The sequence below is a fragment of the Scyliorhinus canicula genome, chromosome 11, assembly GCF_902713615.1.
Source record: "Scyliorhinus canicula chromosome 11, sScyCan1.1, whole genome shotgun sequence".
Taxonomy (NCBI): Eukaryota; Metazoa; Chordata; class Chondrichthyes; order Carcharhiniformes; family Scyliorhinidae; genus Scyliorhinus; species Scyliorhinus canicula.
The window spans coordinates 47,845,118-47,865,873 of NC_052156.1; the positions used below are offsets into that span (position 1 = coordinate 47,845,118).

At 42.1% G+C, this 20,756-nt stretch overlaps 1 protein-coding gene and 1 long non-coding RNA gene across 24 annotated transcripts in view; one reads left to right on the forward strand and one right to left on the reverse strand.

Annotated features, from left to right (window-relative positions):
• The window catches only part of LOC119973074, a 46,467-nt gene extending 36,314 nt beyond the window's left edge, over positions 1-10,153 (forward strand). The window contains exons 3-4 of the long non-coding RNA XR_005462226.1: positions 2,164-2,329; positions 9,859-10,153. This is a non-coding gene — a long non-coding RNA (uncharacterized LOC119973074). The remainder of the gene's footprint in view (positions 1-2,163; positions 2,330-9,858) is intronic.
• cadpsa (Ca2+-dependent activator protein for secretion a) overlaps positions 1-20,756 on the reverse strand; it is a 736,161-nt gene that overhangs the window by 129,792 nt on the left and 585,613 nt on the right. For 17 of the 23 annotated variants that reach the window (XM_038810540.1, XM_038810541.1, XM_038810547.1 and 14 more), the window contains 5 exons: positions 11,600-11,756; positions 10,230-10,371; positions 4,004-4,138; positions 1,307-1,462; positions 580-727 (listed from right to left, as the gene is read on the reverse strand). In XM_038810540.1, the coding sequence (XP_038666468.1) occupies positions 580-727; positions 1,307-1,462; positions 4,004-4,138; positions 10,230-10,371; positions 11,600-11,756 (738 nt within the window). The remainder of the gene's footprint in view (positions 1-579; positions 728-1,306; positions 1,463-4,003; positions 4,139-10,229; positions 10,372-11,599; positions 11,757-20,756) is intronic. The other 6 variants (XM_038810550.1, XM_038810549.1, XM_038810561.1 and 3 more) reach the window with 1 other exon arrangement.

Genomic DNA, 20,756 nt, shown 5'->3' on the forward strand with positions numbered 1-20,756 from the left:
TTAACACAGAGAGTTAACAGGTTAATGTTCCAATATATAAATTCTACAAATAATTTTTCAAAGAAACAAAAGCTAAATGAACAGTCATTGAAAATTCTTAATGAGTGATAACCAGATTAAACTTCAGTTAGTGAATAAAATTTCACAACAAAAAACAAATCATGAGAGGTATGTTTGCTGATCTTACACTCGGTGTGGAGTGCTGTGCTGCAATTGGAGAACTTAAGTTACTATTATTTGAAAGATGCTATTCTGTTAATCCTGTCAAATCAGAAATATCAAGTCGCTGTGGATGTTTATTTATTTCTATCTCATATTATTCCACAATGAAATTAGAGAGATCATACTGTGCAGATACTCTTGAATAAAACATTTATGCGTTGTTACTGTGACACAAGATTTAATATTCAAAGGGTTAATATTTAAAGAATTATACAGAATATAATTCCTCTTTATATGCAGTATAAATATTTTGCTTTAAAAGTTATAATTTGATCATAATGTGCGGCAATTGAATCTGAGTTATAGTGTAAGCTCCTTATCGGAAATAATTATTTTTGTGGAAAAGTGTTAACTTACTTCCTGGCCCACCTCCATGCTGCAAAGCTTTGTGGACTGTGTCTTGGCATCCACCATCACATTAAACATGGTGCATATTGACTGTGGGACACGGAAATCTGTTGACCTGCTTGTTTTCTGTAGCTTGGCTTCAAATGCAATCCTAGTTCTATGAAAGAAAGGATTGTTTTAAAATCAGAAATAGTGTTCAGGGCCATCTGTCAGGGGCATGTTTACAAGCATGTAAATAGTATGTTTTTACTGAAAATATTAATTATTTTCATTTTGTATTCATCGTAACTTTATAGAAAAAGTGTGAATTACAAATTACCTCCAAATATATCTTTCTATTTTTCTGTACAGTGCTAGCTAAAGTATTCCAATTACCTTTTACTTGTATCTCAAATGAAACTGGTAGAGGCAGCTTGTGAGATTCTAGCATCATACTTCACACCACCTCTCTATATGTTACTCCTATTTTTGGGTCTAACCATGTTACTAGTGAACATTCCCATGTAATATCCAAATCAGATTATGTTTGGAAATTGACATAATATGGATTGTTGACAGCAACTGACTGATGTGCTGTGTCAAGCATGCCGCTGTAATACAGCAAGGTTTCTTTTCTTTCTAAATTGGCAATCGTTAATTATAATTAAATCTTACAGATAATCCACTAAATAGGGATTATGCTCTCAGACAAATACTTGTTGGGCTTGCTTTCCATTTCCTCTGTAAGAAGCCTAACCTTTTAACACATGACTCAATCATATCGCTGGACATGAGCTTTAGTCTTTGCTCCAGGTGTTTTGCAAACTCCTCCTCTGGCCAATGCAGATCTCTAATGAAGGTCTGCAGGGCATCCAGCTTCCAGAATAAATCTTCTGACGTTCCTGAGCCATTGCTGCAAAAACAGGGAAAACAGCCGTCAGAGTAGTCTCAGGCTACTGTCACTGATTATGGAGACTAATGCCTGGGGTACACAGCAGTCTTAAGCAAAGGAAAATGTTGGGTAGAAGGTTTTCATTGTCAAAGACTGGATTTTTTTTATCATACACCTTATCTGGTTTGTAGTCTCGTGCTATGCAACACTTAACAATTCACCCAACTGCAAAGGAAAAGTTTTAGAAATTGCTGGAGAACAAATATGTTTATTAAAAGTGTATGGTAAAAAGTAACCTGGGTTTATAACCATAGGGCATGTGCGGTTATTTTGTCTTGTGATTTCATGCATACTTAAACATGTCTCTCAAAACAAGAACAACTAGCTGCTGGGATTCAGGTGGCTTTGTGGTAATTAGTGGTGGGCGAGGGTTTGCTATTCTCTTGACCTGCAACAATTTAGGACACTTAGCCAACAGCTGTCGTATTTTGGGACATTACGAGTAAATAATTTAAAAATATTCAAACATGCCTTGCCACAGAAAATCCTGAGCATCATCAAAATATGTAGGCTAATAATGACCAATACCCGTTGATGAAATGTACCCATGTAATTCAAAATTCTAGCAGCTTGGCTTCACTGTGAGATTTGAAACACATTTTCTCATCTCATGAAATGCATCCTCGCAAACCACTAATGCCAACACTGTACTTTTTTTTTAGATGTTGTACACACCATGCATTACCATTACTGCTGGCATCATCTTCAGAAACAACATATGGCAGCGTGTGTTTCCAATATGATGGATGCCAGCTGCACTGAAGTAATGAATGCTTCAGAGCGTGGAGAAAGCTACCATGGGATGAGACCATATCCCAGCATGCCAAGGTAACCCTCACCTTCTGGGAACTCTGTGGTGACAGGAACATATTCCTAAAAGGGTTCATTTGTTTTGGGGACTCTTAATCAGTTGTACACAGCAATTACAGTTAAAGTAATTTATCTACTGCATGATAAGGATTGAAAATATTGCATGAAAGGGATTAGAAATAGTCCAGTTCCATTGGAAAGATATAGAATCAAGCATTTTAACTACTTAATTTTGACATAACATATCCATGTCACAACAAAGCGCTTTCTGCGAGCGTACTGAAGTTTAAAGCCATTACTTCTGAAGAACCAAGAATACAACCACACAATCAAGGATTACGAGCTGTAAGTATTAGCAGCCTAATTTCTCTCAAGCACTATAAAAAGTACACTCCATCCTCAATATATTAGATCTCAGGAGCCAAATATTAGACACATTATAATGGTTTTAATGCTGTATTAAATGTCTCATAACATGGTATAATATATAAGGCTAATACATTGTGAGTCAACATACAATAGTCTACAATCCGAGATAGTGCTAGAATTGAGAGCCCTGTAATGAGAATGGGGTGCACTCTAAAGATTTGATAACGGTTGTTGACTTAGTTTTCCTCAAATGATTGATCCATATCTTTCCAAACTATCACATAGCATGCAAACAGAGGACAATGGAAAAGCACTTATGCTTTCCATTTCCGCGCTTTTCCTAATCTAGCCTTCCATATAGTCAACCCGGCATGAAAATGCTTTTTATTGTTTTTGGAATGATTCCACTTTGCAGTGCTGTATCCTGTGCTTTGAGCAATTTAAACACATTTAAACTGTTAAATGTGCATTCATGTTAACAACTTTACACATCACTTTGTTAAAATGTTTCCTTTTAAATAATTCAAATCGGGGTATTTACAAAAATGCAAAAATTACAAGGGATCCACCATCTTTGTGAACCAAAATTAAAACCTTTTGTTTTTGTGTCTAGTTGCTTAGTTCCTAATTATATAGTGGTGGTATTGGCAGCCAAACATTGTTGCAGTTAAACCACTGCACATCGTATCTAACTCACTGAGATTTAGGGGTGCTGAATATTGCCTCAGCAAAACTAATATTGTAGCTTTGGCTGGTATTTTTGATGATCTGTGAGACACCGAGTACTGTAATAAGATGTTTATATGCTAAGTATGGCAAAGAAGTGACTTGCACCACACAGGAACTGTGCTAGAGCTGCATTTTTAAAATAAATGTGGATGATTAATAAAGTCTGATATAATACATCATCAGTGTTGTGTGAGACCTCCTGGGTTACATGTTGGCTAGCATATACATGAAACTGAAAAACACCGCTGAGAGAATTTTCCACTCCCAATAGATGCAAACATTTCAGAATCAGAGTCTTATTAGACACAGGCTTCCAAAATTATACCTTTTCTAAAATTCTAAGAGAAAAAGGCTTGTTCAAAAATTAACTTTAAAAAAACTATTTGTAAATGAGGAAAGGGCAATGTTAATCTTTAAGTATTTAAGCACATTATTCACTGCTTTTATTGAAGAATCTAAAACATGTATCCCCACTGAAAGGTGAATAGCATTTCTGGTTTAATTTACTTTTATCCAACTTCCTGATTGCAAGGACAGATTCATGCCAGGTTACTATCAGTGACAAATCAGACCTAACGTGTATTGAATACACACTCAGCATCATATATATTGGCGATCCACGACGAAGCAGAAAAACTAGGCATTTGTGGGAGGTTAACTGGTAGATTTGGTACTTTGGGGAGATTCACATTTGGTAGATTCACATTGGGAAGATTACTTGTTAAACTCCTGTGGAAGAAACAGACAGAAAGAAAATACCATAACAGTGACAATGTAGATGCAGATGTGGAAGCATGTGACAACCCCAAATAAATCTGCAAAACTATCAAAAAATTCACAGCAAAAAACGAATTACAAAAAAAATCACGTTATTTAAGCATGTGTATGTGAAATGTGTGTTTGCTGTGGCTTTTCTGAGTCTGCAGTTGCAAGAAACAAGCAAAGTTAGAGAAAATAAGAACGAGGGTACCACGCATCAAGAAGCTTAGAAGCAAATAAGTAGATTTTGGACAGAAACAAAAGAAAACATAGCTTGTGGCATGAAATATGTTATTGCCTTTAAATAACAACTAAATGAAAATCATCCTTTTGCACACTCGCAACGTCCCTGAATGTGGCATACTTTTAGACTTGTGTGCAGTTTCTGCCTTTATTAGCATCCGTCGACAGATTAATGAAGTTTTCTTTCTAATTTCACTTTACATGCATGATAAAATTTAACCCCAAAAATATCTGACTACACGCAAGGGCAGCATACCTGCAAAGAAATGTACAGATATACCGAAGGGTAGAAAGAAATCACAACTATCATGTTGCAAGTAGGCTAAAGAGACACCTCATCCCAGAATTATCATCAAATTAATACCTTTTGCTGGAAATGCATTTAATAATCATGATGAAGTGGATAATGAGGATCTTTTAGAAGCCCATACAATCCCTACAGTGCGGAAGGAGGCCATTCGGCCCATCGAGCTTGCACCGACCCTCTGAAAGAGCACCCTACCTAAACCCACTACCCACCCTATCCCCGTAACCCCTTTGGACACTAAGGGGCAATTGAGCATTGCCAATCCACCTAACCTGCACATTTCTGGAAACGGAGCACCCAGATGAAACCCACGCAGACACGGGAAGAACGTGCAATCTCCACACAGTCACACAAGGCTGGAATTGAACCAGCATCCCTGGCGCAGAGGCAGCAGTGCTAACCATTGTGTCACCGTCCCGCCCATGGGTATCTGATCTTAATAGGTTTATGTGGATTAAATGTATGATTCACGGAAATGCATGTCAAATGTAAAACTTCGGAGTTAATATAATCATTGTCTTTTCAAAATGCTAAAGTTGCACAATATAATGAAATAGTTGGAAATCAGAATTGTTACCATGTCAGAAGATGCCAAAAGTAAATCACTAATGGAGTGAAATACAAATATTTAGAATTCCGAGCAATGTTAGCGACAACCGTTATTTTTAATGTTATTGAGTATATAAAAGCACAAACAGTACACATCATAAGATAAATCTATACCACATTGGAACTGGAAAGGCCTGGTAACATTTTCAGCAACTTTTCAAATTACCACATTTATCGTCAATAAGTTGCATATTGGTTTGTGTAAACTTATCCCACTGGAAACTCAGCCAGTGTGGGTTTTCCATCCATATTATTTTAATAGCAGTATTAACATCATTTTAGAAAGTGTATCCTTTGACTCTAGAGTTAGCCTTCCATTTGTTACACCTCTCCAAGCAATGATGACCTCACTGTGGTGATAGATTCACCAGCTGGAGTGAATAATGTAGACCTGCATAAACACTGACACCTTGGGGGCGATTCTCCAATATTAAGCCCAAGTGTTCGTGCCGTCGTGAGGCGCGAACCGGGCCTGGGTACGACCGATTCTGGCTCCCACAGGGGGCCAGCACAGCGCTGGAGCGGTTCACACCACTCCAGCCTCCTTTCCCGGCGCCAAATGGGCGCCGCGCCAACCCCTGCATGCGCAGTTGGGCCGCGCCAACCTGCACATGCGCGGGGGACTTCTTTAGCACGCCGGCCCCGGCTCAACATGGCGTCGTTGTTCAGGGGCCGGCCGCACCAGAAAGTAGGACGGGGAGGGGGGGATTAGGTCGGCCCGCCGATCAGTGGGTCCTGATCGCGGGCCAGACCCCATCAGAGGCCCCCCCCAGTGAAGGAGCCCCCCGCCACAGGCGGCCCCCGACCGTTCGCGCAGGAAAATGGGTGGCTCCGCCGATTCCAGCAGCCCGTGGCTGGCACTGCACCAAACGCACCGGCGCAAATGGCGCCAATGCTCCGCGCCTTGGAGAATCGCGTGCCGGTGTTGGGGTGTCGTGGCGCGGTTGCGACGATTCTCCGGCATGGCACGGGGCTCGGAAAATCGCCCTCTTGGATTCATACTTAGTTCAAAGAAAACACAAGAATTAGAAGCAGGAGTAGGCCACTGTACCCGCCATTTGATAAGATTATGGCTGATCTCCAATTTCCTGTCTGCCCACCCATTACCCTTGACTCCCTTGTGATTCAAAAAAGAGAAAGCAACTGGGTACCGTTAAGATCAGCTTGGTTAATCTAGTCCCCTGGAGCCCTGATCCTAAACTGGCTAAATTAGTGCCTATTGATAAAACCAAAAATCAAGGCCAACTTCTTTCTCAAGACGAATTAGTTCTAAACAGCAGCCCAAGAATCATTAGCATCACTTTAGCAATGGGCGAGTTTGTCTGTGAAATACACCTGTCAAAGATTGTCAAGGCATTGGCTGCAATAGCCTGACATTCACTGACATCACTGGCACAGTCAGAAATATACATCAGAGGAAGCTTGAGGACAGCACCAATTAGAGGCAAAATGAGGAAAGAATCAGATTTGCCTCCACATTACCACAATTTATGATACTGTTGGCAGCAGTGCGGAGGAAGACAGAATCCAACTGCCGATTGAATAGGCACAAATGGCATGTATTTTGCATAAGTTTGACAGTATTGTCAAAATAAAAATGACACACGGTCTTTTAATTCAAACAAGTGTCACAAGATCTTTTATATTTACTTGTGAGGGTAGACTGTTAAACTGAACAAGAATAGCAGGTTGTAAAGTAGCATCACAATGCATTACTAGGATATCTAATACTCAGCGACGTAATCAGTAAATATACCCTCTGAGCAAATTACAATGATACTTATTTGCATAGATGAAAAATGAAAATCGCTTATTGTCACAAGTAGGCTTCAACTGAAGTTACCATGAAAAGCCCCTAGTCGCCACATTCCGGCGCCGTGCCATAAATGCTAATGGCACTAACCGGTTTGTATGGATTTCATTGGCAACACTCAATTAACGTTCAGTTAATTGAAACCTTTAGACTGATGTCCATATTTAAAACAAAAAAGCTGCACTTTATATTGAAGTATGAATTAACACCTGTTTGGTTACCAAAAGAACACAAATAAAACTTTATTAGAATGTCCAGATGGAATTTTCCCAAAAAACGGCACAGTGTCAGGTTCTGTTCTAAACCGCCATGTTTCAGGCAGGTTTTCCATTGAGATCTTCCCACACTTTGCCATTTTTAGAAGGGGGCATGTTTTGCGCCGTCATTGTGAGTGGCAGAACCTAAATAGGCAGATGAGCCCGGCTCCACAGAGATGGCAAGCTTACCGCTGCCTCAAAATGAAGTTAAAGACCGCCCTCACCCCATCAATGATTGCCGGCATCAAACCGCGCTCCCCCCTGCCCCGAGGATTGTTGGCATCAACGTCCTCCCAATGGGTTTCCCTATAGGTCCTGTTCCCTTCAAACCCTGTCTGTTAGCAGTGCAGACCAGGAGTTGTCCCCAGGCAGGGTGCCAGGGGGCAATGTCCCTGACCACCTGGAGGCTACATTGACCTCTGAGCCCTTGGCGTGATTGTCATTTCTGGTCTTCGTTTTTGGATACCAGGAGTGATTCCTCCCGTTCAAGGAATTAAGTGGTGTTAAGCTGCTGGGCATGAACCTGATATTGTTTTCAAGAAGCAGTTAAACATAACATTTTGGGCGAAGGGGATCAAAGGACATAGGGGAAGGCGGGTTCAAGCTACGGAGTTGATGATCAGCCATGATCGTGATGAATGGCGGAGCAGATTTGAAGGGATAAACGGCCTCCTCCTGCTCCTATTTTTTATGTTTCTATGTTGCTGTTGAAGAAACTCTAATTCTGAGATCTCCCCGGCACAAAATCCTTTATGGACTTCTCGCAAAAGTTTCCAGCCATGACGGGATTTGTGCCGGGACATAATGGGGCCAGAAAATCACCCACTATGTAAACAATTTATCTCAAGGGTAAAAATTATTAGAACTTTGGGTGCTATTCGATTTTCATAGGAAATCAGACAATAGGCTGCATTTTATGTGCCACAGCCAGGTGTGTTTTCGGCAGTGGGATGGCACATAAAATGGGGAGGTGCCTGGATGCCGAATTAGGCAGCACCCTGACAACAGGTTACCCAGGTCAAAAGATACTCACATGGGCAGTTGGATGGAATGGGCAACCCAATTTTTAAAATAAATTATTCACAGGACAGGAAGGAGGGACTTGGGTGGGGTGGGGTGGGGGCTCTATCATCATGGCTGCCCTTTGCCGATCGGGGGTCAGCCTCCCCCCCTTAGATATAATCCCTCCTTTATTCCTACCCACCTGAAGCCTTAAACCACTTCCCCCATTCATTTAACCAATTCACGCTGCTTCTCTGTTAACCCACAGCTTTCCAAGTGGAAGTCTATTTTGTTCTTCATAATGGTTTCCAAAATTTCCAACACTGCTGTTAGGTAGATTGGCCAGTAGTTTCCTGTTTATCTTTCTTCCCCTTTCTTGAATAATGGCCTAACATTAGAAATCCTCCAGTCCTCTCGCACTAGTCCTGTATCCAATGAGGATTGAAAACTTGTGACCAATGCTCCTGGTACTTTGATCTTTCGCTCCATTGATAACCTCGGACACATTCCATCTGGATCATGTATCTTAACAACTTCCAGTAATGCAAGTGTTTTTAGTACATCTTCTCTATCTATTAGTGTCCTATCCGTAACTTCCCTTTCCTCTATAATGTTGATTTCCTCAGTGAAGACAGATGCAAAGTACTTATTTGATACCATGCCCTCTGCCTCTACACTGATGATTAGATTTAGTTTCCCAAGTTGAACTCAGAACCTCAGTTTACTAATTCATTGAGATAACTATTAAACGAATGTGTCCATACAAAAGTAGAACGTTGCTGTTCAGATTGGGGGTTTATTTACTGAGTGAGTCATTAGAGGAAAATGAGAGAAATTTGTGAATGTAAGTTTCCTTTACTTTTGTTCACGCTTTTACTGGGATGTTGGCGTAGGTGGCTGAATGCTATAAAGTTCGGAACAAATTTTCAACAGTGCAATATGTCGTTGGAAGGAGAGGGGGGCACGTTTCAGCAGTTTTCCATCTGCATCCAAAGTGAAAATTACCCCCATGGTTTCCAACTCGTGTGCCTTTTATACGTCACAACATTACATAATTTAGTGGTTTTATGTTGTGCTTAATTAAGTTTGCTCAACACAGTTTTAAAACTTAGTCAGACAATTTAAATGTGAAACATTTAAAGAAACTCTCCAGGCTGTAATTGACTTTTTCACTTTTACGTTTCTGACCAGAACTTGAGTACTTTACCTTAAAAACACACCCTCTTCTCATTTTATTTTTCAATTTAAATTTTCTAGAACCTTCAGCTCTCCTTTCCTATCAAATTACTCCTCACAGAACAAACATGAATTTTAATTGGCATGTCTGCACCCAGACTTTCCAACCATATGAATCTGTTCTGATTACAACAACTGAACAAGTGAAACACTGTATAATTGTCGAGTTTTGCTCCCGCTCATGACAAACATGCATTTTGACTGCCTTTGTTTTAACACATAGTTTACAGTCGAGGCATTGGAGTTTCTGGACTACAAGGTCTTCAAGAGTGACAGAAGAAACCAAGTGGTACAAAAAGCAATCCGTTGAGCGGAAATTCATTTATGCCAGGGAAACATTTTGGACAATGTGGAAACAACCAAAAGATAATCAATGAAACGACTACAGCAAACTGAAAACAGCCTGGAGGTTTTCTTTATGTTGAATGCTGATAGTTAACCTAATTTTGAATCAAGAAGTTCATTTGAAGATGCTATGCTTGTTCACATAAAAAGTTGATAGCCTAGCTTTGACTGCAAGAAATTTAGTTACCATGTGTAAATCTTCATCCATCAGCATCCAAATCAAAAATATATCAAAGGAGGTGCCCTTACTTTACAGGTTCCCATGATTCTCGATCAAAGCCCCTGTGAATCGACTGTGCAATTGATGACTCCATCAAGTCGACATATCTAACCACAAGAGGAGCGAAGACATCTTGAAGGTGTTTGTGGAATTTTCCATTTAATAGATTATCTATAATTGAGAATTGATAAACAGGTTTATTAAGTTGCATCATTAGGAATGTAAAATATTAGGAACAACAGTAGGTCATTCAATTATGCAGACCTGTTCCACGTTTGAACTAGATCATGGTTGATCTGTACCTCAACTGTATTTTCCCACCTTTGCTTCATATCCCTTTAAACCCTTACCTTAACAAAAATCTATTTTAGTCTTGAAAGTTCCAATGTCCAGGATCCAGAGCCTTTTGGGGATGAGTTCCAAATTTCTACCACCTCTTATGTGAAAAAGTGCTCTTTGATTTCACTCTTGAATGACTTAACTCAAATTTTACGATTGTGACCCCTTGTTCTTGATGTCCCCAACAAATAAATAATTGTTCAACATTTACTCTAGCAAATTTTTTGAAACATTTTTAGCACTTTGTCTTCTATACTCAATGGAATTCTAGCCACATTGGTGCAAACTGTCCTCATTATTTAACCCTCTTAAACCCTCATATCATTCTGTTGAATCTGTGATACATCCTCTCCAACAACATTAGGTAGTATTCTCTGAAGAACCTGAATGGGAGACAGGATAGATTGTAAAAACAGTTTACAATTATTATAAACACTGTGGAACGTTTTTAAAAATCAGCAACTGGTTTTAGGCTGTACAATTGCAACAAGTGCCTGAACCGAGAAACCTAAGACCAGCCTAAAATTTTACTCAAGCCTTGTCTAATATGGGAAATATGGGAACTGTTAGTGCCTGTTGTAGCAACACTTCTGTGGGAACACATTCCAGTTATGGCCTCCAGAAAATGCCAAGGATGGGTGGAGGACGGGAGCAGTACAGTGGGGTGAGCATATTGCACCCAATAGCACTTATGGGTGCTGTGCAGCTATGGAGAAAAGTGACATTTGTTTGGGCTTGCCTTTTGGGTGGTTGCCAATTGCTATACCTTACCTACATGAGGAAAACCTGGGTGGGGAAGGTTCAGTGCCTGCTTGCCCAGTGTGGCCCAATTTTCAAAAAGGTCTCAAAAACAAGAATTAGTCTCCTCAATAGTGCATGAAAGGAGCATGTGTTTTCAATTATCCTACCACACATTCTCAAACCCAATTACATGCGGTCCTCTATGGCTAAATAAAAATGATTGTTGTCATGTAGAAGTGAATTAATAAGGTTAAGAATGAATCAAGAAAATAATCGTAAAACATGAATATTAAAAGTTTTATTAAAATGTGATACATACAATCACTCCTCAGGAAATCATTGAGCAGTTGAAATAATGGGAAGCTGTCCCAGGTGTCCGGGGCCTGTGTCTCCAAAGCAGCGTCCATATCTACTGCAAACAGTGACAGGAAAGTCTCTGCATGTTCAACCATCAAATCTGACCACCAAGCAAAGGCCTTCGAAGGACAAAGCCAGAGGAAAAAATAAGAATAAATACAAATGAAACCTCTTAACCACTTCATAAAGCTCGGTAGTAATCTGGATTGAGTCTAATTCTATAGGGTAGATGTTCATATTAGGGAACCAAAGGAGTTATTGTAAAGAAACAAGAATCCTGATATGAGGCTTCAATAACATTAGTCACTTTCTCTTTCTTAGTCCAATTCATTCCGATGGAGAAGTCTGGTCTGTATTCCCAATCTTTGCACAGTATAGGACATTACAATCATTTGCAGTCTGAGCAACATATACAGGTAGAATGCAGTAAACGTTTGATTTATTTTTGTTGTTCTCTTAACAATAACTCACTGAAGTCATGCCATTTACCAGCTTACTACAAGACAATGCTTCTTTAGGTATTTTGGCTACTTTTAGTTTGCACTCCAGATACTCATGCAGCTAAGACTTGTGCATGCTTTCCAGCCTTTGAGGCAGGCTTCCAATGCGTTTGGGGGAGTTGCATTCACATTCTGGGTGACTGAGATGTGAATGTATTGAAAAATGCATGCATGTTTGTTGTGTATCTGTTGCTGGCTAGTAACATGCAACATGAATAGTGCCAACAAAGGAACTTAATACAATAAAGGCGTAATGCCAGTCTCATTTAACAGAGATTCTTCTGTCTATGTTCTGAAGGCCTTACATGACATTCAATAGTATACCATTTTTAATAACTGATCATATAAATTAAATTCTATTCAAAATTCTAGAATTAGTGTTATGCTCATATTTTGTAGTTTTCTTAGGTTGCTTACTCTGGATTCCAGCTGGTATGACAAGTGAGTGCGGTGCACCTATCAATGATTTCTGGTAGTGTCATTCTGGTGATATCGTTCTAAGGCCAAGGGTAGAGGGCTCGAAAAGACAACTAGAGTTAAAACCTCTAGCAAGTCTCTTCCTATCCTGTCAGCTTGTCCGCTCACCTCTTCTCATTGCTGTTGGCCAAGACCTGCCACGGACTGGTGCTTAGTGTTTCTGTGGAACTCAAGTGGAAATGTCAGCCAAGACTGTGAATCATACCCAAGTCTCCCAATCTGTGGGTTGGTTAAAGAAAAGCTGATAGGTGGCACTGTGGGGCTACTGTCTAGCCGGAATAAACTAAATGGCCCAGAATTTCCTGGAGTGAGACATCACGCAGCGTCATCTGTTTGTTATGATTCCTCATCTTTCAGTTTGGAAAAAATGTTGTGCTGCAAAGAGTTGGAAGTGCAAACTGATAATGGTCAATGGGCTATCTGGAGCAAACAGGAGCTCAAGTATATTTCCTTAACCACTGAGATTTAGAGATAGAGAAAGGAACAGAGGAACGACGGAGTAGGGTGAATTCGAAGCATATTAGGTACCAAAAGAGAAATTGAAGGAAAGAAAGATTAGGTCATTTTATTAATATTAGCATTGGACCCATTTCCAGCATATCTTGGGCCAATAGAATTGCTTTGGATGTGACGACAATATGACGAATCACCTACACTTAATAACAGCATTTGTCAAGATGCTCCATTATTGAATGTAATGACATTTTAAAAAGGGTATTTGACATTTTAAGTTTGCCCAACTTTGATTTATAAAGAAGTCCAATTTGAGATTTGTATCGATTTTGTCCTAAATGTTAGTCAAATCCATAGATCAAATTGCTATAGGCAATTCTTTACACCATCCGCTGCACAGAAATGGTGAGCTGACTCATTTTCTTTCTCGTTATATAGTTAGTTAGTTTTGCCAGTCCTGATGCATTCAAATTTACATTCAAATTTGATTAACTGCATTTATTTGTTCGTCCTACAGACATAACAGAATCTCACTGTGCTGACAGATGGGCAGATTTATTTTGTCCATTTGGACTCAAAGTCTAACTGACCCTGCTGAAAACAAGGAGAAAATAGTGTGACTCTTGCTGAAAATATTTTTTCACATGTACTTAAGGGCGGAATCACTTTGCGAACTTTGTGACAATGTTATGTGATTTCCACTTCACAATGATGTTAAACTGACAGTGTTAATCTGGAGTCTGGGTTGAGACTCAGAAGCAATGAACTTGTGGAGGAAACAGTCTCACTTTCGATAAGTTTGACACCACAGTGGAAGTGGAATGGAAATCCAGTGGTGTCTAACGTGATTTGCAAAATGCGAATGGCCCATTCGGTACTTTAGCCACATGAGTTGATTCTGTAGCACCCACACTTTTGGTTGCAGGCCCCATTTCGCAGCCAAAACATGTATGCACACTTCTGATTTTGGTAGCACTGGAGCTAGAAGCACATGGCAAAAGTATGCAGAGTAGGCAGGTTATGACCTGGTCAGTTTGTAATGCTAATTTGACGGTAGCAGAGCCTTTTTCGCCCTGAACATTCAGTTAATACCCTATCGTAATCCCAAATTGCACAACACAAACTCAGCAGAAGGAAGGATCCCATTAGGGCTTCACTCTCGGATTAGTTGCTGATTGATTTCTACTCACTGTTGTTGAGTTAGCTCTGTTTGCGCTACTTGTATTGTCATTGACAGAAATTTACAGCGAGCAGTGTGACATGTGGCGAGCGCTTTCGTTCTGACTTGAAGGATTCTGCTCAGACCATTTGCAGCCAGGCAATGTGTGCTGTAATTTCAATCTGCCTTGGCCGACAGCGCGAGAGGGAGAATAAGCAGAGGTGGCACACAGGAGGTCAAGCTGCTTGAACAGAGAGCAAGAGGAACAGGGCAGAAAGGCTCTCAGCAAGAGGCCATATTCATTCAGGGTCTTAAGGGAGAAACTCTCCTTCCTCAGCTTCAGCGAGGAACAGTGTGTTCTGTTTCATGAAGGAAGTTCTCTCTGAACTCTGTCGCCTGTTGCAGACAAACCGACAGTTCAGAGCCAGGCACTGACAGTACTGCCAATGGCTGTGAAGTTGACTGTGGCCCTGGTCATATTTTACGCAGGCTCCACCTTGACTCTTCTGCAAAAGAAGTGACCAATGCACTGTATACAAAGAAAGGGTCTCAGAGCATGTCAGGGTAACAGACGTACCCCTGGCGGATGTCGCCAATTACCGCACCACATGTTGCTTTGGGTGTACTGCATCCAAATTCAGAGGGACATCTCAACCATAAAGGTTTCAAATCCCTCAACAAGCAGCTGATATGTGACCCTATTTCGCAAACATGCAGGTTAATGTTTGCTACTCTGGCACCAGTCGTGATGCCTTTATTCGGCATTAGTTCATTGTGCCACCACGTAAGACTAGAGGATGACTACTGGCCAACAAGGGCTATCCAATGACAACCTGGGCACAGTGGTTAGCACTGCTGTCTCACAGCACCAGGGACTCAGGTTGGGTTCCAGCCTTGGGTGACTGTCTGTGTGGAGTTTGCATGTTCTCCCTGTGTCCGCGTGGGATTCCTCCGGGTGCTCCAGTTTCCTCTCAACAGTCCAAAGATGGGGAGGTTCGGTGGATTAGCCATTATAATTTGCCCATAGTATCCAGGGATGTGCAGGTTAGGTTGCAGGGTTATGGAAGTAGGGTGGGGTGGATGGAGGAGCTCATCTCGGTCGGGTGCTCTTTTGGTGGATCGGTTAAGGCTCGATAGACCGAATGGCCTCCTTCTGTACTGTAGGGATTCTATGACTCTGTGAACCTGGCTCATGACACCATGCACAACCGCATACAATTGTGAGCATTGTCCATTTAATGGCAGTCACATTGCATGCCAGATGCCATCAAACAGAAGTGCTTCAGCAATATTTTCGCTGTGAAGGTGGCTCTGGATGAAGCCAACATTATCGAATCTGTGGTATGATTTATCATGATCTGCTGCAGCATGCAGAACCTGACTATAATGAGGGCATGTCCTTTGTAGACATATGGTGAGCAGCTGAGGAAGATGTGGAGAAGGAGGGAGAGAGGAAGAGGGCGAGGAGGAGGAAATTAATATATCTGTTTTCTGGCTGAGCTATCTGGAATTGGCTCATCCAGTTGCAGTACCAGTGAACAGAACCTCAATTACCCATTCAACAACAGTCTCACACCTTACCATGTCCCTATGACAACATCCTCACCAAACATCTCAGCTCCAGGACACCACTGCAGGAGCTCCTCAGGGTTGTGTCCTAGACCATCTTCAGCTGCTTCATCAATGACCTCTCTTCCATCATAAGGTCAGAAATGGGGAAGTTTGCAGATGACTGCACAATGTTCAGCACCATTCGCGACTCTTCAGATAATAAAGCAATCCACGTACAAATATAGCAAGATCTGAACAATATTCAGGCTTGGGCTGACAAGTGGCAAGTTACATTCATGCCACACAAATGTCAGGCAATGACCATCTCCTACAAGGGACAATCTAACCATTGCCCCTTGACATTCAATGGCATTACTATGGCTGAATCCCCAACAATGAACATCCTGGACATTACCATTGATCAGAAATTGAACTGGACTAGCCATATTAATACTATGGCTACCAGGGCAGGTCAAAGGCTAAAATTCCTACGGCGAGTAACTCACCTCCGGACCCCCCAAAGCCCCCCACCATCTACAAGGCACAAGTCAAGAGTGTAATGGAATACTCTCCACTTGCCTGGATGAGTGCAACTCCAACAACACTCAAGAAGCTCGACACCATCCAGGACAAAGCCTGCTTGATTGCTCGTCGTTCCACAAACGTTCAAACCCTCCATCACCGACGAACAGTGGCAGCCGTATGTACCATCAAGATGCACTGCAATGACTCACCATGTTTCTGAGGCACAACCTTCCAAACCCACGACTATTACCATCTGGAAGGACAAGAGCAGCAGATACCTGGGAAACCCATCACCTGGAGTTTTCCCTCCAAGTCTCTCACCACCCTGACTTGGAAATATTTTGCTGTTCCTTCATTGGTGCTGGGTCAAAATCCTGGAACTTCCTCCCGAGGAGCACAGGTGTACCTATACCACATGGACTGCAGTGGTACAAGAAGGTTGCTCCCTACCACCTTCTGAAGGGCAACTAGGGATAGGCAATAAATGCTGACCTAACCAGCAACACCCACATCCCGTAACATAATTTTTTTTAAAAATCCTCTCAGTTACAATGCTGAACTGAAATTCAACACAGCATCAACATTCCAAACCAATATTAACAAACAATCCATCCAATATTCAAAACATGATCAATTAAAATCCCTTGTATATTCTATTTGTGTCTGTCTTCTGTGGGCCTTTACCTGGCTTGGTGCTCCTACACAGTGCTACAGTAGTGACTGCAATATTGCTGGTGAAGTGTTGCGGATTTGCAATGGGTGGAGAGTGTGGATCACCTTGCACGACACCCTTGAGCAGCTGTGGCTCTAGAAGGCCTGACTTCGTCAGACCTGACACAGCATTAGCTATGAGGAGCGGTTGAATAAACTCGGTTCGTGCTCACTGGAACGACGGAGGTTGAGGGGCGACCTGATAGAGGTGTACAAAATTATGAGGGGCATAGATAGAGTGGATAGTCAGAAGCTTTTTCCCCAGGGTACAGGGGTCAATTACTAGGGGGCATAGGTTTAAGGTGCGAGGGGCAAGGTTTAGAAGAGATACACGAGGCAAGTTTTTTACACAGAGGGTAGTGGGTGCCTGGAACTCGCTGCCGGAGGAGGTGGTGGAAGCAGGGATGATACTGGCATTTAAGGGGCATCTTGACAAATACATGAACAGGATGGGAATAGAGGGTTACGGACCCAGGAAGTGTAGAAGATTGTAGTTTAGTCGGACAGCATAGTCGGCACGGGCTTGGAGGGCCGAAGGGCCTGTTCCTGTGCTGTACTTTTCTTTGTTCTTACCACACCACTTCCACATGGGTGGCAGTTATCTGGACTGGCAGGAAAACGGGCAGCAGCATGGGCATTGGTGTGCGGAGGCATTAATGTGGTTGGGTGATATGCCCATCCTGCTTTTTTAAATACATTTCGAGTGTCTAATTCATTTTATCCAATTAAGGGGAAATTTAGCGTGGCCAATCCACCTGTCCTGCACATCTTTTGGATTGTGGGGACGAAATCCATGCAAACACGGGGAGAATGTGCAAACTCCACACGGACAGTGACCCAGAGCTGGAATCGAACCTGGGACCTTGGCACCATGAGACAGCAGTGCTAACCACTGCGCTACCATGCTGCTGCCGCCTGTATCATGGTTGAACAGCTGGCAGTATGTGCAAGATATCAGAAATCGGTGCTAGCTTGCAGCAATGCTCACTGTATGAGGGTGTGGTATTAATTGTGATTGATAGGGCTTGTTGGTAGATGAATGATGGAGGTGTAGTGCACAGAGCGCTGTGTGAGGCTGTAGTGCAGTTGTCAGGAGGTGGTGTTTGAAGATGCACTGACTAGCCTTGATCACTTATATGAGGACTTTGAACTTCTCTCATCGCTGCATCCAGGTTCTGATGGCTTCATTCCTGGAATTCACCTGTATGGCTATCTGTTTAAATTGTCATCTCTGCGGGGGCTCCTACCCCCTCTGATTAGAGGGCCTCTCTCCTACTGTCAGCCTCCTGCAGCAAAAATGTTGGAGTGGGCTCTATGTCATGTTATGTTATTTCTGTGCCTCAGGTCAAACTGACTTCTAGCATGACTTTCAACACCTGCTCCAGCCAAAATGCACCATCCCTTTAGAGATACAGGTAGCGCTGGTTGACTTGAGCTTACCCTAGCCTCTCATGGACAGGAGGATCCAGCTGGATGACTGAGGAAAACTTTGGATAGGAATGGTGCCATACACTGCGTCAAATGTTGCAAACAAGGCGAGAAGGATGGGATAGCTTACTTTTGCCACAAAGGATGGCATTTGTGAGTTTGAAAAAAGCCACTTCTGTGTTGTGGACGGGGTTCAAACATGAAACTACAGGAAAGATGGGTGTAGATTTTGGAGGTGACAACACTTTCAAGGACTTGGGAGGAATGTGACATTGAAAATATGCTGGAAATTTGCAAGGACAGCAGGGTCAAGGTGCACTTATTGAGGCGGGAGCTGATTAAAAAGGGACGGCAGTAGCATCTGAGGTGCAAGAATGTCAGCTAACATGGGGGCCAGGAGGGGGAATTTGTTTGTAGCAGAGAGCTGGAAGTGGGTTCCATGTACAGAATGAGCTTGGATAGGCTGTGCAGGGAGGAAACTTTACTCAGGAAAATGTTGATACCTTCTTTTAATTGAAATGATTTAAGGCACTGGAAAAGTTATCTATGCATTGTGATAATAAATTCATTTATTCCATTCCAGTCAGGAATTTATGTTATCCTGTATGCATCCATCAGTACATATTAAAATAGAAAGTCTCTCTCTCCCCCCCCCCCCCCCCCCCCCCAAGGGTATGAGGTGAGGGTGGACAGGTGGTATATTCCCAGCCCTTTGCCAATGCACTTTGTATAATAACTAGTGACTTATCCTCCGATCTTAGTTCCCTCTCTCCCTCCCTGTGGGGGAGCTCCTGAGCTCTGCTTGGTGCCTTCCTCTGACAGCACAGCCAATACCAGAAACTCAGCAGGTGGGCATTGGCAGTCACAAACCTGCATCCTACTACTTTGTGACAGACAGTCTGTCCAAACAGTAGCTCTGTGTATCATCTATGAAGCTTTATGCACCGAGGAATCCTAAAGATACCAAAAACTACAATGGAATCTTTGAGTTACAGCGCTTGAAGCCCCTGGCACCTATATATAATGGGTACTGCTGGAGAAGGAAAAGGTCAAACCACATGTTATTTCAACATGTATGCCTTATTTCTACATAGCATGTCGCCCGGAGTTTCAAAGCCGTGATTGCTATGTTTAAAATATAAACTTTTTTGCCTCAGAATATTGCTAAATCTGACAAGGCAGTATTTATTGCTTGTCACCAGTTATCCCAAAGACATTAAAAGTAAACCATCTAGTATGGGACTGGAGTCACATGCAGACCAGAAAAATCTGGGTAGCGGGTTACCTTCCCTTAAGGACATCAAATAAACAGTTGGGTTTTTGACAGTAGCTCTTGTGGTTATTTTCTGGTGCTGGCCAATAAATCACCAGATTTGTTGAATTCAATTTCATATTTTTTTAATTATAAATAATGCTGACATAAAGTTAAAGGATAAAATGAATCTATTACAGGTCTGCGACTGTTTCAGGTGCTTAAGCTGAGAGTAAAACTGAATAAATCATCATTGGGAAAGATTTCATAAGTGTTCCAGGTGGTACATGTGCTATTTATCATTCCACCTAAGATTCAAAGCAATCTTCCCCAAATGAGCAGTAAACAGTTTCAAATTTAAAAAGGTACGATGGATGCTGAAAATCTTCAAATGGAACCAGAAAATGGTGGAAATGCTCGGCAGGCCAGGCAGCATCTGTGGGTAGGGAAACCTCTCCTCAATCCACTTATTTAAGATTGTGGGCTCCAGATAAATGACCATCACTGGTGGATTTCACAGACTGGGGAATCATTTGGAAGTGTGGCAGCATTGGGTGTTGCCTAAATCAGAGATGCCATGTGGATTGAATGCATGCAGATCTTCGGAGACTTTGACTGGATTTAAAGCAGTTCACTGTCTGGACGGACGTTGGCACAGTGATTAGCACTTCTGCCTCACCACACCAGGGACCTGGGTTCAATTCTGGCCTTGGGTGACTGTCTGTGTGGAGTTTGCACTTTCTCCTCGTGTCTGTGTGGGTTTCCTCCGGGTGCTCCAGTTTCCTCCCACAGTCCAAGGATGTGCAGGTTAGGTGGATTGACCATGCTAAATTGTCTCTTAGTTTTCTAAGATGTGCAGGTTAGGTGGGGTTATGGTGTTACGGGTGTAGGGCAGGGGAGGCTGAGAGGGTAGCACAAGTGGCTAGCACTGTGCTTTCACAGTGCAAGGGTCCTAGGTTCGATTCCCCGCTGGGTCACTGTCTGTGCGGAGTCTGCACGTTCTCCCCGTGTCTACGTGGGTTTCCTCCGGGTGCTCCGGTTTCCTCCCACACTCCAAAGACAT